A 17926-nucleotide genomic window follows, 5' to 3' on the forward strand; every position below is an offset into this window, starting at 1 on the left:
AATAGTTAGCAATCATAAAACTGTATGGTCCAGCATCTCTGGAATAAACAAAGAATAAATTATTACAACATTCCAGTACATTGATAAGCCCACTGACGGGGATATTGCTATGCTCCAACACTAATTGACCAAATAAACCAGCCCTTTGAGAACTTGACTGACTGCTCTTCCAATAAAGATAGATAGATAACACATTTTTTTAAAACAGCAACAAATAAATATAAGTACAAAATGGTACTGTCAGCCAGATACTTGAAAGCCCCATAGCTCGGTGCCCCGTGCACCGCCGAGTCAGCTCGAGGCTGCTTTGAGCACAACTTTCACGTGGCGTGTTTCCTGGGTGGTTCCACCGTCAGCTCTCATCATAGCGCACTGTCCGGGTCAGGGAAATGACAGAATGGCACAATTGCTAGCTATTGCAGTCAGGTTCGCGTTGCTGGCAGAAATCACCCGACCAAGGGTAGCTTTTGGGGGGAAAAAGGGGTTTATTTTGGCTTACAGGCTCGAGGGGAAGCTCCATGTTGGCAAGGGGAAATGATGGCATGAGCAGAGGGTGGACATCACCCCCTGGCCAACATCAGGTGGACAACAGGAACAGGAGAGTGTGCCAAACACTGGCAAGGGGACACTGGCTATAACACCCATAAGCCCGCCCCCAACAATACACCGCCTCCAGGAGGTGTTAATTCCCAAATCTCCATCAGCTGGGAACCTAGCATTCAGAATGCCTAAATGTACGGGGGACGCCTTAATCAAACCACATGTCGCTTTTTTGCTCTTCCTGTGGCTCTTGGTGTGACCTTGCAGAGGGACCTCAGTTTGTTGCTGACTCCCTCTGGTTCCTCCGCTCTCCTCATGGTGATGTGAAGGGGCTTCTGTCTCCCCCGTCACTTCTGCCTCTCCCCTGTCTTTAGCCCACCTCATCGGCATGGGCTCCATGGTCCCTCTGACCTCTCCCAGGCATTCCCTCTGCATTTCACTGTTGATCACTCACTATGATTCTTCTCTTACCTACTTTCGATCACTCCTATCCTAGGATCACATGAAGTTTTAAAAGCCTTGAATTATGGCTGGAGAGATAGCTTAGTGGTTAAAATGCTTGCCTGCTAAGCCTAAGAACCCAGGTTCGATTCTCCAGGTCCCACATAAGCCAGCTGCACAAGGCGGCACATGTGTTTGGAGTTCATTTGCAATGGCTAGAGGCCCTGGCATGCCCATTCTCTATCTACCTCTTTCGCTCTCTTTATCTATCTATCTATCTGTCTGTCTGTCTATCTATCTCTATCTCAAATAAATAAATAAATATTTTTAAACAAAGAGTCAAATTATCCAATTATTTTAAAAACCACCCAGAAACATAGCAGGTTTTTAGGAGTGAACCTGTTGCCTGTTGAGGGCAGACCTGAGCTTTATTGAGCACATGGTTCATACAAACACAGAATGCTCTATGTGACATGCTCAGTCAGTAGACATAGGACAGTGTGGGTGAGGTGATGGACGAGAGGGACTCAGTATCCCCAGGACTGAAGGAGTGAGAGTGGACAAGAGATGCTCATGCGCGCCACGGTGAGGCCATGGCTGTGAGGACTTCTGTGGCAGGAGAAGCCGCTCCCTGGAGCAAAACATGGAGAAGAGTAGAAAGTGGGCAAGCCAGGTAGAAAGATTGCTTTCCTTTGTGAAACTCCGCTGTTTCTAGAGCAGTTTTACTGAGTCACAGTACCTCCACCAACCATGGCTACAGACACTTTTCCATGGATGTACACCTCGTTTGTTTTTGCTTATCCGTCTCTCAAAAAAGATTAGCAGGAATTGACATCCACACTTAATGAAGTCAAAAGTTTAATGGGCTTTCCAGAATGCCAGGCACAATGGCTACCTAACCTGTTGCTTCTTGTTTCCTGATAGAACGTCCGCCCTTGGCCTCTCCTTTGGAGCTGCATTTCTCTCCCTCACCTCCATCCTCCTCGTCTGTTTCGCTGGACAGCTCCTGGTAGGTATTGAATCATGCAACTTCTTTGATTTTATAAGAATGTCCATTTACTTGGAACTTGTTTAAAGCTTGTTGGTTTACATCTGAAGGGCTACAGTGCCCAGATTTCCTCAGGCCAATAGCCTAGACAGACTCAGCCATAACTGAGGTTGCTCATGGAAACCTGAGATGCTACTTTGAAGACTGTTAAATGTTGGGTCTATTTTTTTTTTTTTCTTGGAGCTGAGGCCTGATTCTATAACTTAGTCTAAGCCATCCAAGTGCGTGGAAAATAAGTGTGTACCTGGCCAAATGCTGGATATCCCATCCTAAAATTATGTTTGTTTCTGTCAACTTAAAAAAAAAAAAAAACTGTAAGTTTTCAGAGTACTCGTCGTCATGAATACATAAATTGTATGGCAGTTTTTCATGTATAGAGGAATTCGGTTATTTTAAAAATACATCTTTTAAAACCATTTTCATATCTAAAATGTTGGGATATATGAAGGTAGCAAATATACATCATTCATTAGTGTCTTGATCAGAGACAATTATTTTAAACTTTTATGGTTTATATGCTAGTTCTGAACAACAACAAAAAATTACATCTGAATTTATTCTTGAGCATAAAGCAAGTGTTTTCTGGTCAGAGTGCCTTGAGAGCTTCTTAGAAAGCCAGTTTGGAAACACAAGTCACTAAAGATAAGCCAGGGTTTTGTGCTGTTCATTATACACGGCCACGCCCGTCTTCCTGAAGAATCCACGGGCATCCTCAGGACACATCTCATTGATGTTCTTAAGTCAAAATTTTTTTTTAATTTTTTATTTATTTATTTATTTATTTGAGAGTGACAGACACAGAGAGAAAGACAGATAGAGGGAGAGAGAGAGAATGGGCGCACCAGGGCTTCCAGCCTCTGCAAACGAACTCCAGACACGTGCGCCCCCTTGTGCATCTGGCTAACGTGGGACCTGGGGAACCGAGCCTCGAACCGGGGTCCTTAGGCTTCACAGGCAAGCGCTTAACCACTAAGCCATCTCTCCAGCCCTTAAGTCAAAATTTTAATGTGATAATAACTTATATCAAAAACGAATAGGAATAATATTTTAAAATATTTGCCAACTGCTACACCTTATGTGATCTCTGAGATTGTCAAAAAGAATCTAGATGTTCCCAAATATTCTTAAGTCATGACTTCTGCCAGTTAAACTTCGGCAAGAGCGCCGAGGTGGCATAACCCAGGAGCCATCTCCAGTTTGCGTCCTCCCTGCCGCTTCTTGGGTTTGATCTCTACTCATAACGCTAAATTTTTCCTCTTCTCTTGAGACCACAGTTCCCTTGACTTGCAAAAGACATGCCCTTACTGCTGGCAACTTACCCGCCGAGTGCCTTAACGGCCCCTGAGATGAGTGAGGCTCCTCCTTCTTCGCAAGTCTGCCTTGCAGTAAGCCTGAGCCTTTTGTTGCGTTCAAGTGGCTTTTGGCCAAGAAGGGTTAAAATGACTGGGCATGTCCTTGCCTTTTGACGAATAGCTATTTGCCTCTTGTGTTCTGTGCCTTCCAAGCCTTTGTGGGTCTTGCTCATTAAGCTGGAATTTGATGCTTCAAAATGCACCCGCAGCTCAGCTCTTCCCAAAACAGAACCGTGGTTTATGATCCAATAAGGTGGATGGAGAGCATCATGAGTCTCTGAAAGTTTTCTGAAGACAGTGTAAGCTATAGAAAGGAGGGCACGCTGTAGCTGTGATCTACACTAAAGGTCTCTCCTGTGGGCACACGTAAAACACTTTAACATGCTTACTGTGCAAAGATACCTGTTTCCCGTGAACGTAGGGTCCCTCCCTGGATGGACAAGCACATGGGCTCCAGCCTCTCTTCCTTGCCCCCAGAAGCCTACTGCTAAGGCCTTTGGCTTAAGAGCCACTGGGAGTTCAGACCTGTCGTGATTATAAGTGTTGACAGGCCAGGGCCAAAGCAGCTGTTTTCCATTCCCTCTTTTCCTAGGAATTCAGCGGCGGGCGCGGGGCGGAGCGGGTGTTCAGCTCTGGTTGCCTTTGCAGGAATACTATGTTCCTTGCCTTGTCTCCCTGTGCAGCCTCAGAGGAATCCGACCTCATTCTGGTGACCACAGACCCAGCGCAGGGACCCAACCAGATGGCATCAGTAACTCCTCAGTGCCTCTTCCCCCGAGGACTTCCCATGACCCTGGCGCATACATGTCACATACTGGGAAGTCCCTTGTGACTCTCTGATGCCTCAGCTAGAACATTCCAAGGCCACAGTGAACTGGTGCCTGCTTCATCCCCCTAGTCTTTACCCTCTCTTTCTTCTTTTTCCTCCTCTTCCTCCTCCTCCTAAAGAGGCCTGGGTCACGCCAGGGGTCAAGAAGGACGAACTTGAAGACGTTTGTCCTCTCTCTTTTGTTGATGTTTATTTTTCATTCACGTACAGATAGGAGGGTTCCTGATGGCATTGCCATACATGTTTGGTTCGCCTTCTCCTCCTTCCCCGCTCCTCCCCCCAGCCTCTCTGATACCCCACTTCCACCCTCCTTCCCCAAGTCGCCACAGTTCCACTTCCATGTCTCACACATTGTACTACCCCCCCTCCTTATAACCTTCCCCCCACTCTCATTGCTCTGCTTCCAGTTTCATGACCTAAACCACACTCACTTCTACATATACACAAATCAGAAGCTGGCTAGGGATGCTGGCACACACCTCTAATGCCAGCAGAGGCAAGCGTATCACCACTTGTTTGAGGCCAACCTGGTCTGCATAGTGAGTTACAGGCCAGCCAGGGCTGCAGAATAAGACCCTGTTTCCCCCGCCCCATCAAAAAACCCCACAAGGGCTGGAGAGATGGCTTAGCTATTAAGGCGTTTGCCTGCAAAGCCAAAGGGTACAGGTTCAACTCCCCAGGACCCAGGTAAGCCAGATACACAAGGGGCGCATGCGTCTGGAGTTCACTTGCAGTGGCTGGAGGCCCTGAGTGCCCATTCTCTATCTGCCTCTTTCTCCCTCCTACTCTCTCTCTCTGAAATAAATAAATAAGTATAATTTCTAAAATTAAAAACACACAAAATAAAATAAAATGTAAACATAGAAGCTAGGAACTGCATATAAGACAGGAAAAGCAGTGTTTTTCTTTCTTTTTTTTTTTGTTTATTCTTATTTATTTGAGAGCGACAGACAGAGAGAGAAATAGGCAGAGAGAAAGAGAGAATGGACATGCCAGGGCTTCCAGCCACTGCAAATGAACTCCAGACGCGTGCGTCCCTTGTGCATCTGGCTAATGTGGGTCCTGGGGAATCGAGCCTCGAACTGGGGTCCTTAGGCTTCACAGGCAAGTGCTTAACTGCTAAGCCATCTCTCCAGCCCAGGAAAAGCAGTATTTTTCTGAGTCTGGGATACCCACGTAATACAATAATAGGCAAATCTCTCCATTTTGCTGAAATTTTCATAACTTCAGTTTTTATAGCTGAATAAAATGCCACTCTGCATATGTACCACATCTTCATTATCCAGTCATCAGTTGATGGCCATCAACATAAATTCCATCATTCCCTGGCTACTGTGAATAAAGAAACCATACAAATGGATGAACAGGAATCTTGTGGCAGAACGCGGAATCCTTTGGGTATATGCCCATGAGTGGCAGAGCTGGGGCGCAGGGCAGCTCTATTTTAGTCTTTTGCGAAACCTCCCAGTCAATTTCCATAGTAGCTACACCAGCCATATTCCCAACCCTGCCACCACCAGCATTTGTAAATTTACTTATTTATTTATTATTTATTTGAGAGAGAGAGAGAGGCAAATAGAGAATAGGCACACCAGGGCCGCCAGCCCCTGCAAACAAACTCCAGCTGCATGCACCACCTTGTGCGTCTGGCTCATGTGGATTCCGGGGAATTGAACCTGGATCCTTTGCCTTCACTGCTGAACCATCTCTGCAGCCCGTCATTTGTTTTCTTGGTGGTAGCCGTTCTGACTCTCATCTTGCATTCAAAATTTATCAGAGGTCTTAATTTAAAACTTGAAACACTGAAATTCCTAGAGGAGAACACTTCCAGATAGAAGCAAAGGCAAGAAGTTTCTTAAGAGGACCCCATTAGCATAGGAAATAACTCCAAGGATTGGTCAATGGGACTACATGAAATTAAAACGTTTCTGCACAGCAGAGGACACCATTATCATAGTGAACTAAAAGCCTACAGAATGGCAAAAAACCTTTGCCAACTGTTCCTCTGACGAGGGGCTGACATGTAGAATATCAAAAGAACTACAAGAATTAAACACACACACACTGCCAGTCAATAAGTAGGCCAATGAAATGAACATGTAATTTCTCAGAAGAAACACAAATCGTCAATAAATATGCCTTCAAAAGTGTTCACCACCCTGAGCCATCAGGCAAATGCAAATTAACAGTTGTTCTTAAACTTGCATTGATGGAATTAAAGGGACCCATGAATGAGTCTTCCCCCAGCGGTCAACTGTAACCTGTGGTCCAGATTCAATCTGAAAATTTTAAGGACTTCTCAGCCTAACGGTAGATTTTTTTTTTTTTTCTGTCTGTATGAGTCTGATGGTTTAGCAGCGGTCGATATCGAGTGTAGGAAGGCACAGTGATTCAAGCAGGCTCCAGTTTGCCTGCGATGTTTCTTTCCCAATGCAGTAGGGGATTATGTATACAGTCATTCTTCAGTGGTGCCCATGGGGAGATAGCACGCTACATGCCACCTGCCTTTGCCCCATGACAACTACCCAACTGCATGAGGTTTGGCGATGATTAGCTTTTACTTATCAATTCAATACTGAGCTTACGAAGATGCTCATTACGTCCCAGACTGCTGAGCTTCTCCAAACAGAAATGCCAAGAAGCTATACTGATGCTGGTGATGCCTATATGGAAGTCTGTGTGAAGACTCAAATATGCTACTCTTCTGAAGAAGCGAGGCAAAGCTAAGTGTGACGGTTAATTTTAATTTCAATTGTCACCGTAGCTGGATTGGGAAACACCAGGCATTAACGGGGCACACCTCTGCGCATGTCGGTGAGGCTGTTTGCAGGGATTTTTAGCTGAGGAAGACCCGCCCGCACTGGTACCTGGCTGTGCCACCAGCCAGGTTGCTTCACTGCTGTTGTTGCCCCTCCACGAAGGCCTGTGGTCCTACAACTGGGAGGCAAAATAAGCCCCTGATTCCTTAAGTTGCTCTGGGTCAGGTGTCTTCCCACACCAATGGGAAAAGTCACTCGGGCAGGGAGCCTGGCTGGCTGTGAACTGTCCAGCGCTGGGCCTCCTCACCTGTGTTTACACCAATGGGCGATACAAAGAAACGGGGTGACCGGGGACTTGGTCCCTGAGCTCGATAAAGTGCCAGCAAGACATCGCCGTGGGCAGAAAGTGAGGTAATGATGAAATGCAGCTTCTTCCTTTTGACACAAAGCCAGAAAGATTCAGTAAACTGCTCTGGAAGTGGCCAGGGAATTCCCTGTCCTCTGCCCTTCACTCCTCCTGGGGTGATCTGGTTCCTTCTTCCCCGTGGCGGCTCCTTCCAGGTCCTGGCGTGCAGCGGTGGGCTCAGCAGCAGGTCACCTTTCCAGCTGCTTTCCACATCAGCCCCTGTGGCGGGCCCTTCTTTGCATACAAGGGGCTCTGGGTCTGTGACACTTGCTTTGGATTTGATTTTGTAACATCTCATTACGACCTTTCTAGTTTTCTTTTCTTTTCCCTGACACTCAGTCAGCTTCTTAAGATCAGAGTGGTTTCCTAAACTTCTGTCTGATCTCCCACTAATTTTGTCTGCATGGACGTGTTTAGAAAGGTAAGTGGACGTCTGCAGATTTCCATGGGCTTCCTTTTACTTCATCCTCTCCTCTCCTCTGTCTCTATGTAGTTTCTCCCTCATTCCCACAGGTACTCAGACAGGTAAAAATGCCACAAAGGAATGATTATAGTGCTCCTCACAGTCATAATGAGAACACAGCCACGGTCACATTTAGCTTGGGAAGGCCCTGAGATGGACTTATATCTATATTATGACATAAGAGAGTAACTCTAATCAAAAATACCACCAAAAAAAAGTCTCCAAAACAAAACTCCATTTTTGCAACAAATATGCCAAATGAAAATGCTAGAAAATGTCAGAAGAAATCTACACAGCAGAGATGGGGTGGTGCCGGCCCACCCACCTCATTCAAGACCTAGATGAAAGCACAAACGCCAGCCCACCCAGGGGAGGAAAAGTAGGCCACACACCGGCCCACGCGAAAGCTCTCTGCCCATAGGGGAGTGCGCTGCCCGTGAAGTCTACTTTCTCTAATGTCAGTATGACACTTGCAGCTTTCTTTTCTTTGACTGAATTTCCTACTGTCTTTTTTTTTAACCTCCAGCTTCTCTGTTTTTGGGGGGGGTTTTGTTTTGTTTTGTTTTGTTTTTTAAGGTAGGGTCTCACTCTAGCCCAGGCTGACCTGGTACTCACTATGGAGTCTCAGGGTGGCCTTGAACTCACGGCAATCCTCCTACCTCTGCCTCCCAAGTGCTGGGATTAAAGGCATGCGCCACCACGCCTGGCTTCTCTTTGTTTATTTGTAAGATTTGGTGGATCACTGGCAAATAGCATCTGGTGGCATGGTATTTTTCTCTTATCCAAAAATCTCTCTCCTTCGCTTCATAACTGGAATCCACACATATTATAATTACTGTTCCAATAACATTTGTTTTTTAATTAATTAATTTATTTATTTATTATTTTAGAGAGATCAGGAGAGAAAGACACAGACAGAGAGAGAATTGGCAAACCAGGGCCTCGGCCACTACAATTGAATGCCAGCCACTCACGCCACCTAGTGGGCATGAGTGACCTTGTGCTTGCCTCATCTTTGTGCGTCTGACTCACGTGGGATCTGGAGAGTCAAACATGGGTCCTTAGGCTTCGGAGGCCAGCACCTTAGCCACTAAGCCATCGCTCCAGCCCAACATTTTTTTTTTAACTCCACCATGAATCCTTTTTGCTTTACTTACTTTTCATTGCCCCTGCTTTACTTTGACCAGTGGAATGTATTCTCTTTTATTCTCTCAAGTAACTTGAACACAACATATTCTAGTCTTGTCTGTGGCTTGAGCTTTGGTTTTATTTGACTTTAAAACTTGTAGCATGGGGCTAGAAGATGCCTCAGCAGTTAAATGTGCTTTCTTGCAAGCCTATATGCCTGAGTTCAAATCCCCAGAATGTACAATTTCAATTCCCCATCACCCACATAATGCCACTCACAGAGCGGCACATTTCTGGTGTGTTTAAGGCCGTAGGAGGTAGATCCAGGAGAAACCAGAAGCATGTAGGCCAGAAACAGTAGCAAAAAGAAAGGGAAAGAAGGGAGGGAGGGAAGGAAGAAGGGAATGGGAAGAGGAAAGGAAGGAAGAAGAAAAGGAAAGGAAAAGAAAAGAATAAAAATAGAAGAGAAAAACAAGGGAGCAAGGGAGACCCTGACTGAAGTGAAGGAGAAGAGAGGATGAGCACCCTGGGTTGTCCTCAGAACTCCACATCTGTGTAATGGTACCCATGCCCTGTGACACACATGCACCCACACACACACACACATTTATACACACACACAATCAAAAAGGCTTATAGCATGCACACACGATTGACATGATCCATTTTAGAACATGCAGGGACCATGCCCTTCATCCCCACCCGTCATCCCTGATAGCTAAATGTAATCTCCTCAGATTGCTTCTTCGTTGTTCTTACTGCTTGACAATTTCTTTGTCTAAGGGTCTCTCTTTAATAGCTTGTCCCTCTGACACTCAGTCTCCTTTTTATAAAGGGGTTGTGTTTCTAGGACTTTCCATGAAAGCATGGCACAGTACTCAGTGTTTGTAGTTTAAGGAGGTAGTTTTCCTCATTGTGATCATTTTGATGATATTTCTTCTCACGTTTGGAAGACACAGTAGCAGATTCTCCTGGGCTGTTGTACTTGGAGACTGTCTTTTCAGTTGTTCCTGGGTGAAGAACATCCTTCTGGTCGGGTGTTAGTGGGATATGTTCTTTGTCTTTGCAGAAAAAAAAATATATATCCCTTATTGCATCAGCTCCTTTTCTTGAGGCTGTGGCCGCATACTTGAAGACTAGAACAATTCTGGGGGAATGACTTGCTTTGGTTTCAGAGGATTCCTTTCTCTGTCTCTTGACTCAGTTTCCGGGCTATGTTTGAGGCAGAACATCATGGAGCAAGGGGCACCATGGTTGACCAGGAGCAGAAGAGGCCAGTACGAGACATAGTCTCCAGGGACATGTTCCCAGTGCCCCCTTCCTCTGGTTGGCCCCACCTTTCTCCGTTCACCATCTCCCCAAAACGCCATCCTGTGAAGAGCCCACCAAGGATCAAAGCACTGATGACGTCAGAACCCTCAGGGTCTCTAGAGACGCTCTTGCAGACACACCTGGAGGTGTGCTTCACTAGTTTCCCGGGTGTTTCCTTATCCATTTAAGTTGGCAGTCAAGAGCAATCACTGCTAGCTCCATGTGGCCCCGAAAGGCTGTGGCCCCAGCATTGCGGATCCCGAGGCAGGAGGATCAGAGGCTAATCTGAGTTTTACAGTGAACTCCAGCCTAGCCTAGGCGATAGTTTCAAAGAAAAAGAGGTAGGAATGAAAAGAGCCATCGTGCCTGTGATAAAGTGGAGTGTGCCTCCGTTTTCCTGTGTAGCCTTTACCACAGACCTTGCCGCTTTCCAGGAAGTTGCCCAGCAGCTTGCATTTTGTTTCTTCTCAACATTCCATTCCATTCTCAAGATTTCTGTTGAAGTGTGTTGAATCTCTGCATCATATCCTCTGTCTCAACTTCTTAAATATTTCTTTTTTTTTTAACCAAATGCAGCATTTATTTTTATTTTTTAAAAATTTTTATTAACAACTTCCATGATTATAAAAAATACCTCATGGTGATACCCTCCCTCCCCCCACGTACCCCTTTGAAATTCCATTCTCCATCATATCCCCTCCCCCTCTCAATCAGTCTCTCTTTTATTTTGATGTCATCATCTTTTCCTCCTCTTATGATGGTCTTGTGAAGGTAGTGTCAGGCACTGTGAGGTCATGGATATCCAGGCCATTTTATGTCTGGAGGAGCACATTGTAAGGAGTCCTACCCTTCCTTTGGCTCTTACATTCTTTCCTCCACCTCTTCCACGTCAGATCCTGAGCCTTGGAAGGTGTGACTGAGATGTTACTCAGTACTCCAGTCACTTCTTTCCAGCACTATGATACCTTCTGAGTCATCCCAAGGTCACTGCCATCTGAAAAGAGAAGATTCTCTACCCAAAGTGAGAGTAGCATTAATATAAGGGTATGAATATTAAGAGAAGTGCTTACTGGGCAGTTTGATAAGCATAGCATGTAAGTTTTTCCAGACATCAGCGGATGTTACACCCCTAAGGCTCATGACTACCCCTGTTTTAAGTTTTTAGTATCAGGGATATGTTCCCCCCCATGGAGCGGGCCTCCAGTCCAATTGGAGGGCAGTTGGTTTCCACCATGACAGACGTGCCACTATTGCACCCGTTGGCTCATTTGGCCTGACTGGCCAATTTTAAGGCTTGTAGTGTCCTCTGTTAAGTATCTTCACTGGTTGTATCTCTTTCTCCCATTGAACTACATGTAGAATGGCAGCATTTATTTTTAAAGTAAATTTTAAAAATGGCATCCTCAGGTAGTATTCTTGATTAGAGAGGCAGCCTGGCCAGGGCAGCCGCAGCAGCATTGCACACTGTTGGAGGCAGCTCCCGTTGGCGGGGCACCTGTCTTCCTTCCTTCGTCCCCTGTCCCAGGCGACCACTGTGGCTGGGGCTGCCTCGGGCCCAGGGAGGACCGCACTAGCCACGGCAGCGGAGGCTCCCGGAACGGCTGTGCGTGGGTCACCCTTGCTGTGTGTTATGGCGACCAGACTCACAGAAGAGGCGGCGGTCACTTCTGAGGATGTAGCGTGAACAGTTTGACAAGCTGCTGTGAACGCACTCAGCCCTGACAATAGCAGCCTCTCCATCCCGGGGCGTGGGGAGACCTCCCCGCCACGTCCTTCATGCTCGCTGTCAGGCCTATTCTCCTCTCCTTTCTTTCTTTCTTTCCTTTTATTTTTTTGAGACAAACCCAACAGACTGCCTTTTTAATATATGTTATTATATATTATATATATTATTTATTTATTTCAGAGAGAGAAAGAAGCAGATAGAGAGAGAGAATGGGCGCGCCAGGGCCTCCAGCCACTGCAAATGAACTCTGGATGCATGCACCCCTTGTGCATCTGGCTTACATGGGTCCTGGAGAGTCGAACCAGGATCCTGTGGCTTTGCAGGCAAACGCCTTAACCACTAAGCCATCTCTCCAGCCCCAGCTGCCTTTTTTTTTTAAATTTTTTTATTATTTATTTATTTGAGAGCGACAGACACAGAGAGAAAGACAGATAGAGGGAGAGAGAGAGAATGGGCGCGCCAGGGCTTCCAGCCTCTGCAAACGAACTCCAGACGCGTGCGCCCCCTTGTGCATCTGGCTAACGTGGGACCTGGGGAACCGAGCCTTGAACCGGGGTCCTTAGGCTTCACAGGCAAGCGCTTAACCGCTAAGCCATCTCTCCAGCCCTCCAGCTGCCTTTTTTAATTAAATGGGAGAGTGAGTGAGACAGAGGAGAGAGAGAGAGACAGAGAATTGGTGCACCAGAGCCTCCAGACACCGCAATCAAACTCCAGACTTGGGTGCCACCTTGTGAGCATGTGTGACCTTTGTGTTTTTGAGTCACTGTGCGTCTGGCTTACGTGGGACCTGGAGGGTCAAATGTGAGTCCTTAGGCTTCTCAGGCAAGCGTCTTGACCACTGAGCCATCTCTCCAGCCCTGTTTGCATTTCTCTGGCCTGTGTTGTTACTTGTACTGTGGATTTCTTCCTCAGATACATCGTTCTGCTTTCACGTGATCATTGCGTGTACATTTTCATTTCGTCTCTAAAGTGTCGATGACCCTCACATTTTAGAACACTCTCCTGCTTTTCCCTTAGCAATGTGCTCATCCATTTGGCACTGAAATCCTTCCTTCATTTCCTCCACCTTGTTCCGTGGCCTACTGCTGATTTGATTACCTGTCACGTCTGTTTCTTCCTCACGTGGCCCACTGCCACGGGCCATTGCATTCTCTTGGGAGCACATGCTCAATGGGAACTTAAGCCTACGTTTGACTGGGACACCTTGTGCTCTGGGGTCTCACACCCAGGGCTCTTTTGCTTTGCTAGGACCCCCACAGACTTCACTCTGTTTATCTGGGCCAACCACACAGATTAACCCCTCTGCAGCGAGCTCTGTCTTTGCTTCTGTCCGTTGATGCTTCCCGTTTAGGCTCATTGTTAAGTAGTGCAGACACTCAGCCACCGCACGCTAGAGTCCCACAGCTTCACAACCACTGGTGACAAGCGTGACGTCACTGTCCTCACCCAGTGGCCAGAGCAAGCGAGTCCGCGCAGAGAACGCCCGTCAGCACGTGCACGATGCAAGTCCCTCACGGCACAGTGTGATTGAAGAACGTGGCTCAGACAGAGCCAAAGAGAGAAATGGGTTGGTTTTGTATTAATTGAATAATTGTTCCTTTAAGAAATTCAAATCTTTGGGTTGTCTTGAAGCATTAATTGCATAGAAACTTTAGTAGGCATAGATGGCAGGATTATTAAGCTGAAACTTGCCTAAATTTGTATTTGAATGTTAATGGAAACACATATAAGCAAGATAAAATTTAAGGTGGCCTAAAAGAAAAGGATGCTTAGCCTTTGTAAGGACTCTCCTTATTTGACTTACCCCATTTTGCCATTAAATGAGGACAGATTACCTTAAAACATGTTAAATTGGTCTATATTGCATGGAGGATTAGCTGTATAATTTCACTGAAAATCTTAGCTTAAAAGGAATGGCATTAACTTGTGGTCAGCACTGATTGAAATGTGACTAGTAAAGAGGCGATCCTAAAGCCTGATTTCTCTCTACCCATGCTATCATAGGTTTCTGAGATAAAAGCAGTCCTCATCTAGTGGTATTATACTTGTATCCAGAATACTGTGTTAATTAAAAACTTGCTATGTTCAAAAAAAAAAAAAAAAAAGAAATTCAAAGACATTTACATAATCGCGGTACACGCGGCAGTGTTTATGGCAGGAGATATGGTGAGTAATCCTTGCTTCTCTATGTTTATACCATTCAGAATAATGACTCGAGTGTCAAAGTGTAGGAATTCCCTCAGGCAAATACCCTCACTGCAGATTTACCTAAAAAACGCATCCCCCTTATTTTTCAGGAAAGATTTCAACATGAATTTGGCTTTTCTTTTTTTTAAAAAATTCTTTTTAATGTTTTTATTTTTATGTATTTATTTGACAGAGAAAGAGGGAAACGGGGGGGGGGGGGAGAAAATGGGCGCGATAGGATCTCCAGCCACTGCAAATGAACTCCAGATGCATGTGCCTGCTTATGCATCTGGCTAACATGGGTCCTGGGGAATCGAAACAGGGTCCTTTGGCTTTGCAGGCAAATGCCTTAACCACTAAGCAATCCCTCCAGCCCAAGTTTGGCTTTTCAAATATGTCTTACTCTCCTAATTATGTGTGCTTTTTCTGATTTTTTTGTATCGTCTTAAACTACTTATGCATCTCATCTGGTTTTTAAAGTGAGCACTAATGAATTTGGGAACGTGGTCAACTTCTATGGTTATTAAAGTAAGTGATGAGGAATTAACTATACAGCAAGAGGATGCTAGCTGTTTACAAGGCAAGATGTTCAGATCAAGGAAGGGAGAAAAGAAGTGAGATACAGGGAAGTAGTTTAGGTAGAGTTATATTTTTTAGTATGTGAATATCCATTTGTTCCGTTTGAGAATTATATTCCGGTCGAGGTGCTTCTTGTGCCGAACACGGGGTTTCACGCCCTTCCCTCCCCGCACCCTGCACGTGCCCCCCCCCATGAACTCTGGGGCGGGACTTTCCTGTAAGTGTGCATTCTGTCTTCCTTTACATCACCCACTCCAGTGACATCCAGTAGTGTTTGCTAGTGGTGAATGTGGCCCCACCTTGTTTAGCAGTGGATCCTAGGACCCAGTAGATCTGCTAATGGTGAAGACCAAGGGGAATCTGGCTCAATGAAATGATGCCAGTAGTTAAGCCAGCAATGACACCCTACGGAGCTCATAGCGGGCTCCTCTCCTCATCTCTGGGCAGCAGCTTTCCAGTAAGGTCAAGATGCTATTTGAAGTGCTGTGATTCATCATGTTTAATCAGAACAGCTAGGGGTTTGATAAGTTTCTTGTTCTATCAGGGGCTTTGGAAAGCACTTATCTAAAATCAGATATTCTGAACTTTAGTTTATGCTGTCAAGAGCCATTTTATAGAAATCCACAAAAAGAACCAGAATTCTCCCCCCCCCCTTTTTTTCATTTTTCTTCTTTTCCCTTTTAAATTGAATTTTCAAGTTAGAATAGTAAGTAACTGATTTGCTTATGACATTCCATCTCAGTTTTCTTTAATCAGGTTCTTTACCTGTTAAGCTCTTGAGCTTTTTCTCCCTCGAGCTCCTGTTAACACCTCTTCCACTTCCCATCGGTCATCTACTTCCTTCTCCTCAACATCTGTACTGTTGACCACGTGATGCGTTTCAGCTCGGCTTTCTTTCTTCTGCTTTACCTGGTGATGGGAGAGAACACAGCTACCTGCCTCCCTGTCCCGGAAGGCACCGAGCCTTTGGCTTGATAGTTTAAAAGTGGCTGACCAGGGCAGCTTTAAGGATGCATGAGGTGGATGTGCGAAGGACGGAGTTGGCTACATCCTGAATCCCAGGAGACACCCACTTCTCACCTTACTGAGTCACTGCATGAACAGAAATAAAGTTCCATGCACTTGTCCACAGGTGCATCTGTAAATGACCAGCCCAGGAGTGGAATATGGCATACTGGGGTTGGACAGATGGCTTAGCGGTTAAACACTTGCCTGTGAAGCCTAAGGACCCCAGTTTGAGGTTTGGTTTCCCAGCCAGATGCACAAGGGGGCGCACGTGTCTGGAGTTCGTTTACAGTAGCTGGAGGCCCTGGAACACCCATTCCTCTCTCTCTTTCTCTCTCTCTGCCTCTTTCTCTCTCTCTGTCACTCTCAAATAAATAAATAAAAATGAGCAAAAAAAAAATTTTTTTAAATATGGCGTACTGCTATTCGATGGAGTATTTGATAAGACTACTATAAGACATTCTAAAATTTCAGAATAATTTTAATTTTATAATTTCAAAAAGGTATCTTGTATGGTAACAAGGTAATATTTTACCTGGTTGATTGTAAAATGGAATATGAGCTAGATTTAGATTTTTTTTTAATTTTTTTTAAGAAAATTTTTTTAATTTATTTATTTGAGAGCGACAGAGACAGAGAGAAAGATAGATAGAGGGAGAGAGAGAGAATGGGGGCACCAGGGCTTCCAGCCTCTGCAAATGCAGATGCGTGCGCCCCTTTGTGCATCTGGCTAACGTGGGACCTGGGGAACTGAGCCTCGAACCGGGGTCCTTAGGCTTCACAGGCAAGAGCTTAACCGCTAAGCCATCTCTCCAGCCCTAGATTTAGATTTGGTCCTTGAGGTGATAGTTATATTATCTGCTCTTGTTTTCAATATTAAATATGCATATAATTTCTATCATTGATAGCAATGCATTGAGTTGAGTAACTTTTTTATTGCTACAAACACTAGTTGTAATCAATAGGACACAAAGACATAAATGATGATTTTATTTGCCAGGGGCACATCAAAGACTGTCACCTGCCAGATTCTGAGCTGGATGAGAATGACTTCCATCTAGGATCTGAGTCTCTGTGCTTCCTCCTGGGTTTCTTCACAGAACCCTGATCTAATTCTGTAACATCACTATGAGTCACATTCATTTAAGCAATAGTGGCATGCTTTCTCAGGTGGCTGTCCTCTGATCATGACTTTCAAAGTTCCTACATATTCTGAGATAAAGGAAGAGACACCCCATTGGATGTCACACTTAAGAAATCTACAAACCCCTTTTAAAACTCTGTTCTTTTTTAAACATTTTTAAAAACCTTTATATATACTATGACAGGTTATACTCTTTCACCCCTCACCCCCGCTCTGAGGACCCTCCTCAGTGGGGTTATGGTATTCACCCAGGTGTCATGAAGAACTCAATCAGTCCCTGTGGGATAGCAGGGGACCATGCCTCAGGATATTCCTACCCACTCTGTGGCTCTGACAATCTTTCTTTCCCCCCTTCCTGTTTTCTTTGACATTTCCTGATTCATGGCAGGCCTGTTGGCAATCTAATTTAGTGTTGAGATCTCTGTAGCCTCTAGATTTCTGCTTTTATGGGTTTTGATTGATCACTGTATCTGTCACCATCGACCTGGAGCGGGTTGTCAGGCTAGGAGAAAGAGCATTATTCATGTCTCCACTTCCTCTGCAATTTCCCCTGGGGCCTGGTCAGGGTGGTAGAGGTGGCACATCGCATGGTGGGCGGCCAGCTATTTTCTTGTTTCATTGGTAGTTGGTTCTCCTCCATTTTCTCTGTCATCTGTAAAATAAAGCAGATTCTGCAACCAGGATGAGAGCAGCTTAAAGACCCTGCTGTTTGGTATATAAGGGAAATACAAATCTGGCTCCCTGGTTGCCCATGGGAAGATGCCCTGCACAGCTCAGCACATTGCATCTCCTATATCTGCCCATATCTGACAGCTCCTGGGCCCCAACAAGCAGAGGTTTAAGCTCCCAGGACAGGTCCTCACGATGGTACCAGGGAAAATCTACCCAGGGAGTGAACCTGGAGCTTTGTCCTATGTCTTCATGGGTGGACTTGTGTTTTACAGACACTGCTTCATCTCGTATCAGGACTGGGAGGCAGAAGACAGCAGGGTTAGAATGTTTTTGATT

At 45.4% G+C, this 17926-nt stretch overlaps 1 protein-coding gene across 1 annotated transcript in view; it reads left to right on the forward strand.

The window, feature by feature from the left end:
• Window positions 1-17926, forward strand: part of Adcy2 (adenylate cyclase 2) — a 494315-nt gene that overhangs the window by 400585 nt on the left and 75804 nt on the right. The window contains exon 15 of the mRNA XM_045139193.1: window positions 1906-1990. Coding sequence (XP_044995128.1) covers window positions 1906-1990 — 85 coding nt within the window. The remainder of the gene's footprint in view (window positions 1-1905; window positions 1991-17926) is intronic.

Source organism: Jaculus jaculus, chromosome 21 (genome assembly GCF_020740685.1).
Source record: "Jaculus jaculus isolate mJacJac1 chromosome 21, mJacJac1.mat.Y.cur, whole genome shotgun sequence".
NCBI classification, from domain to species: domain Eukaryota; kingdom Metazoa; phylum Chordata; class Mammalia; order Rodentia; family Dipodidae; genus Jaculus; species Jaculus jaculus.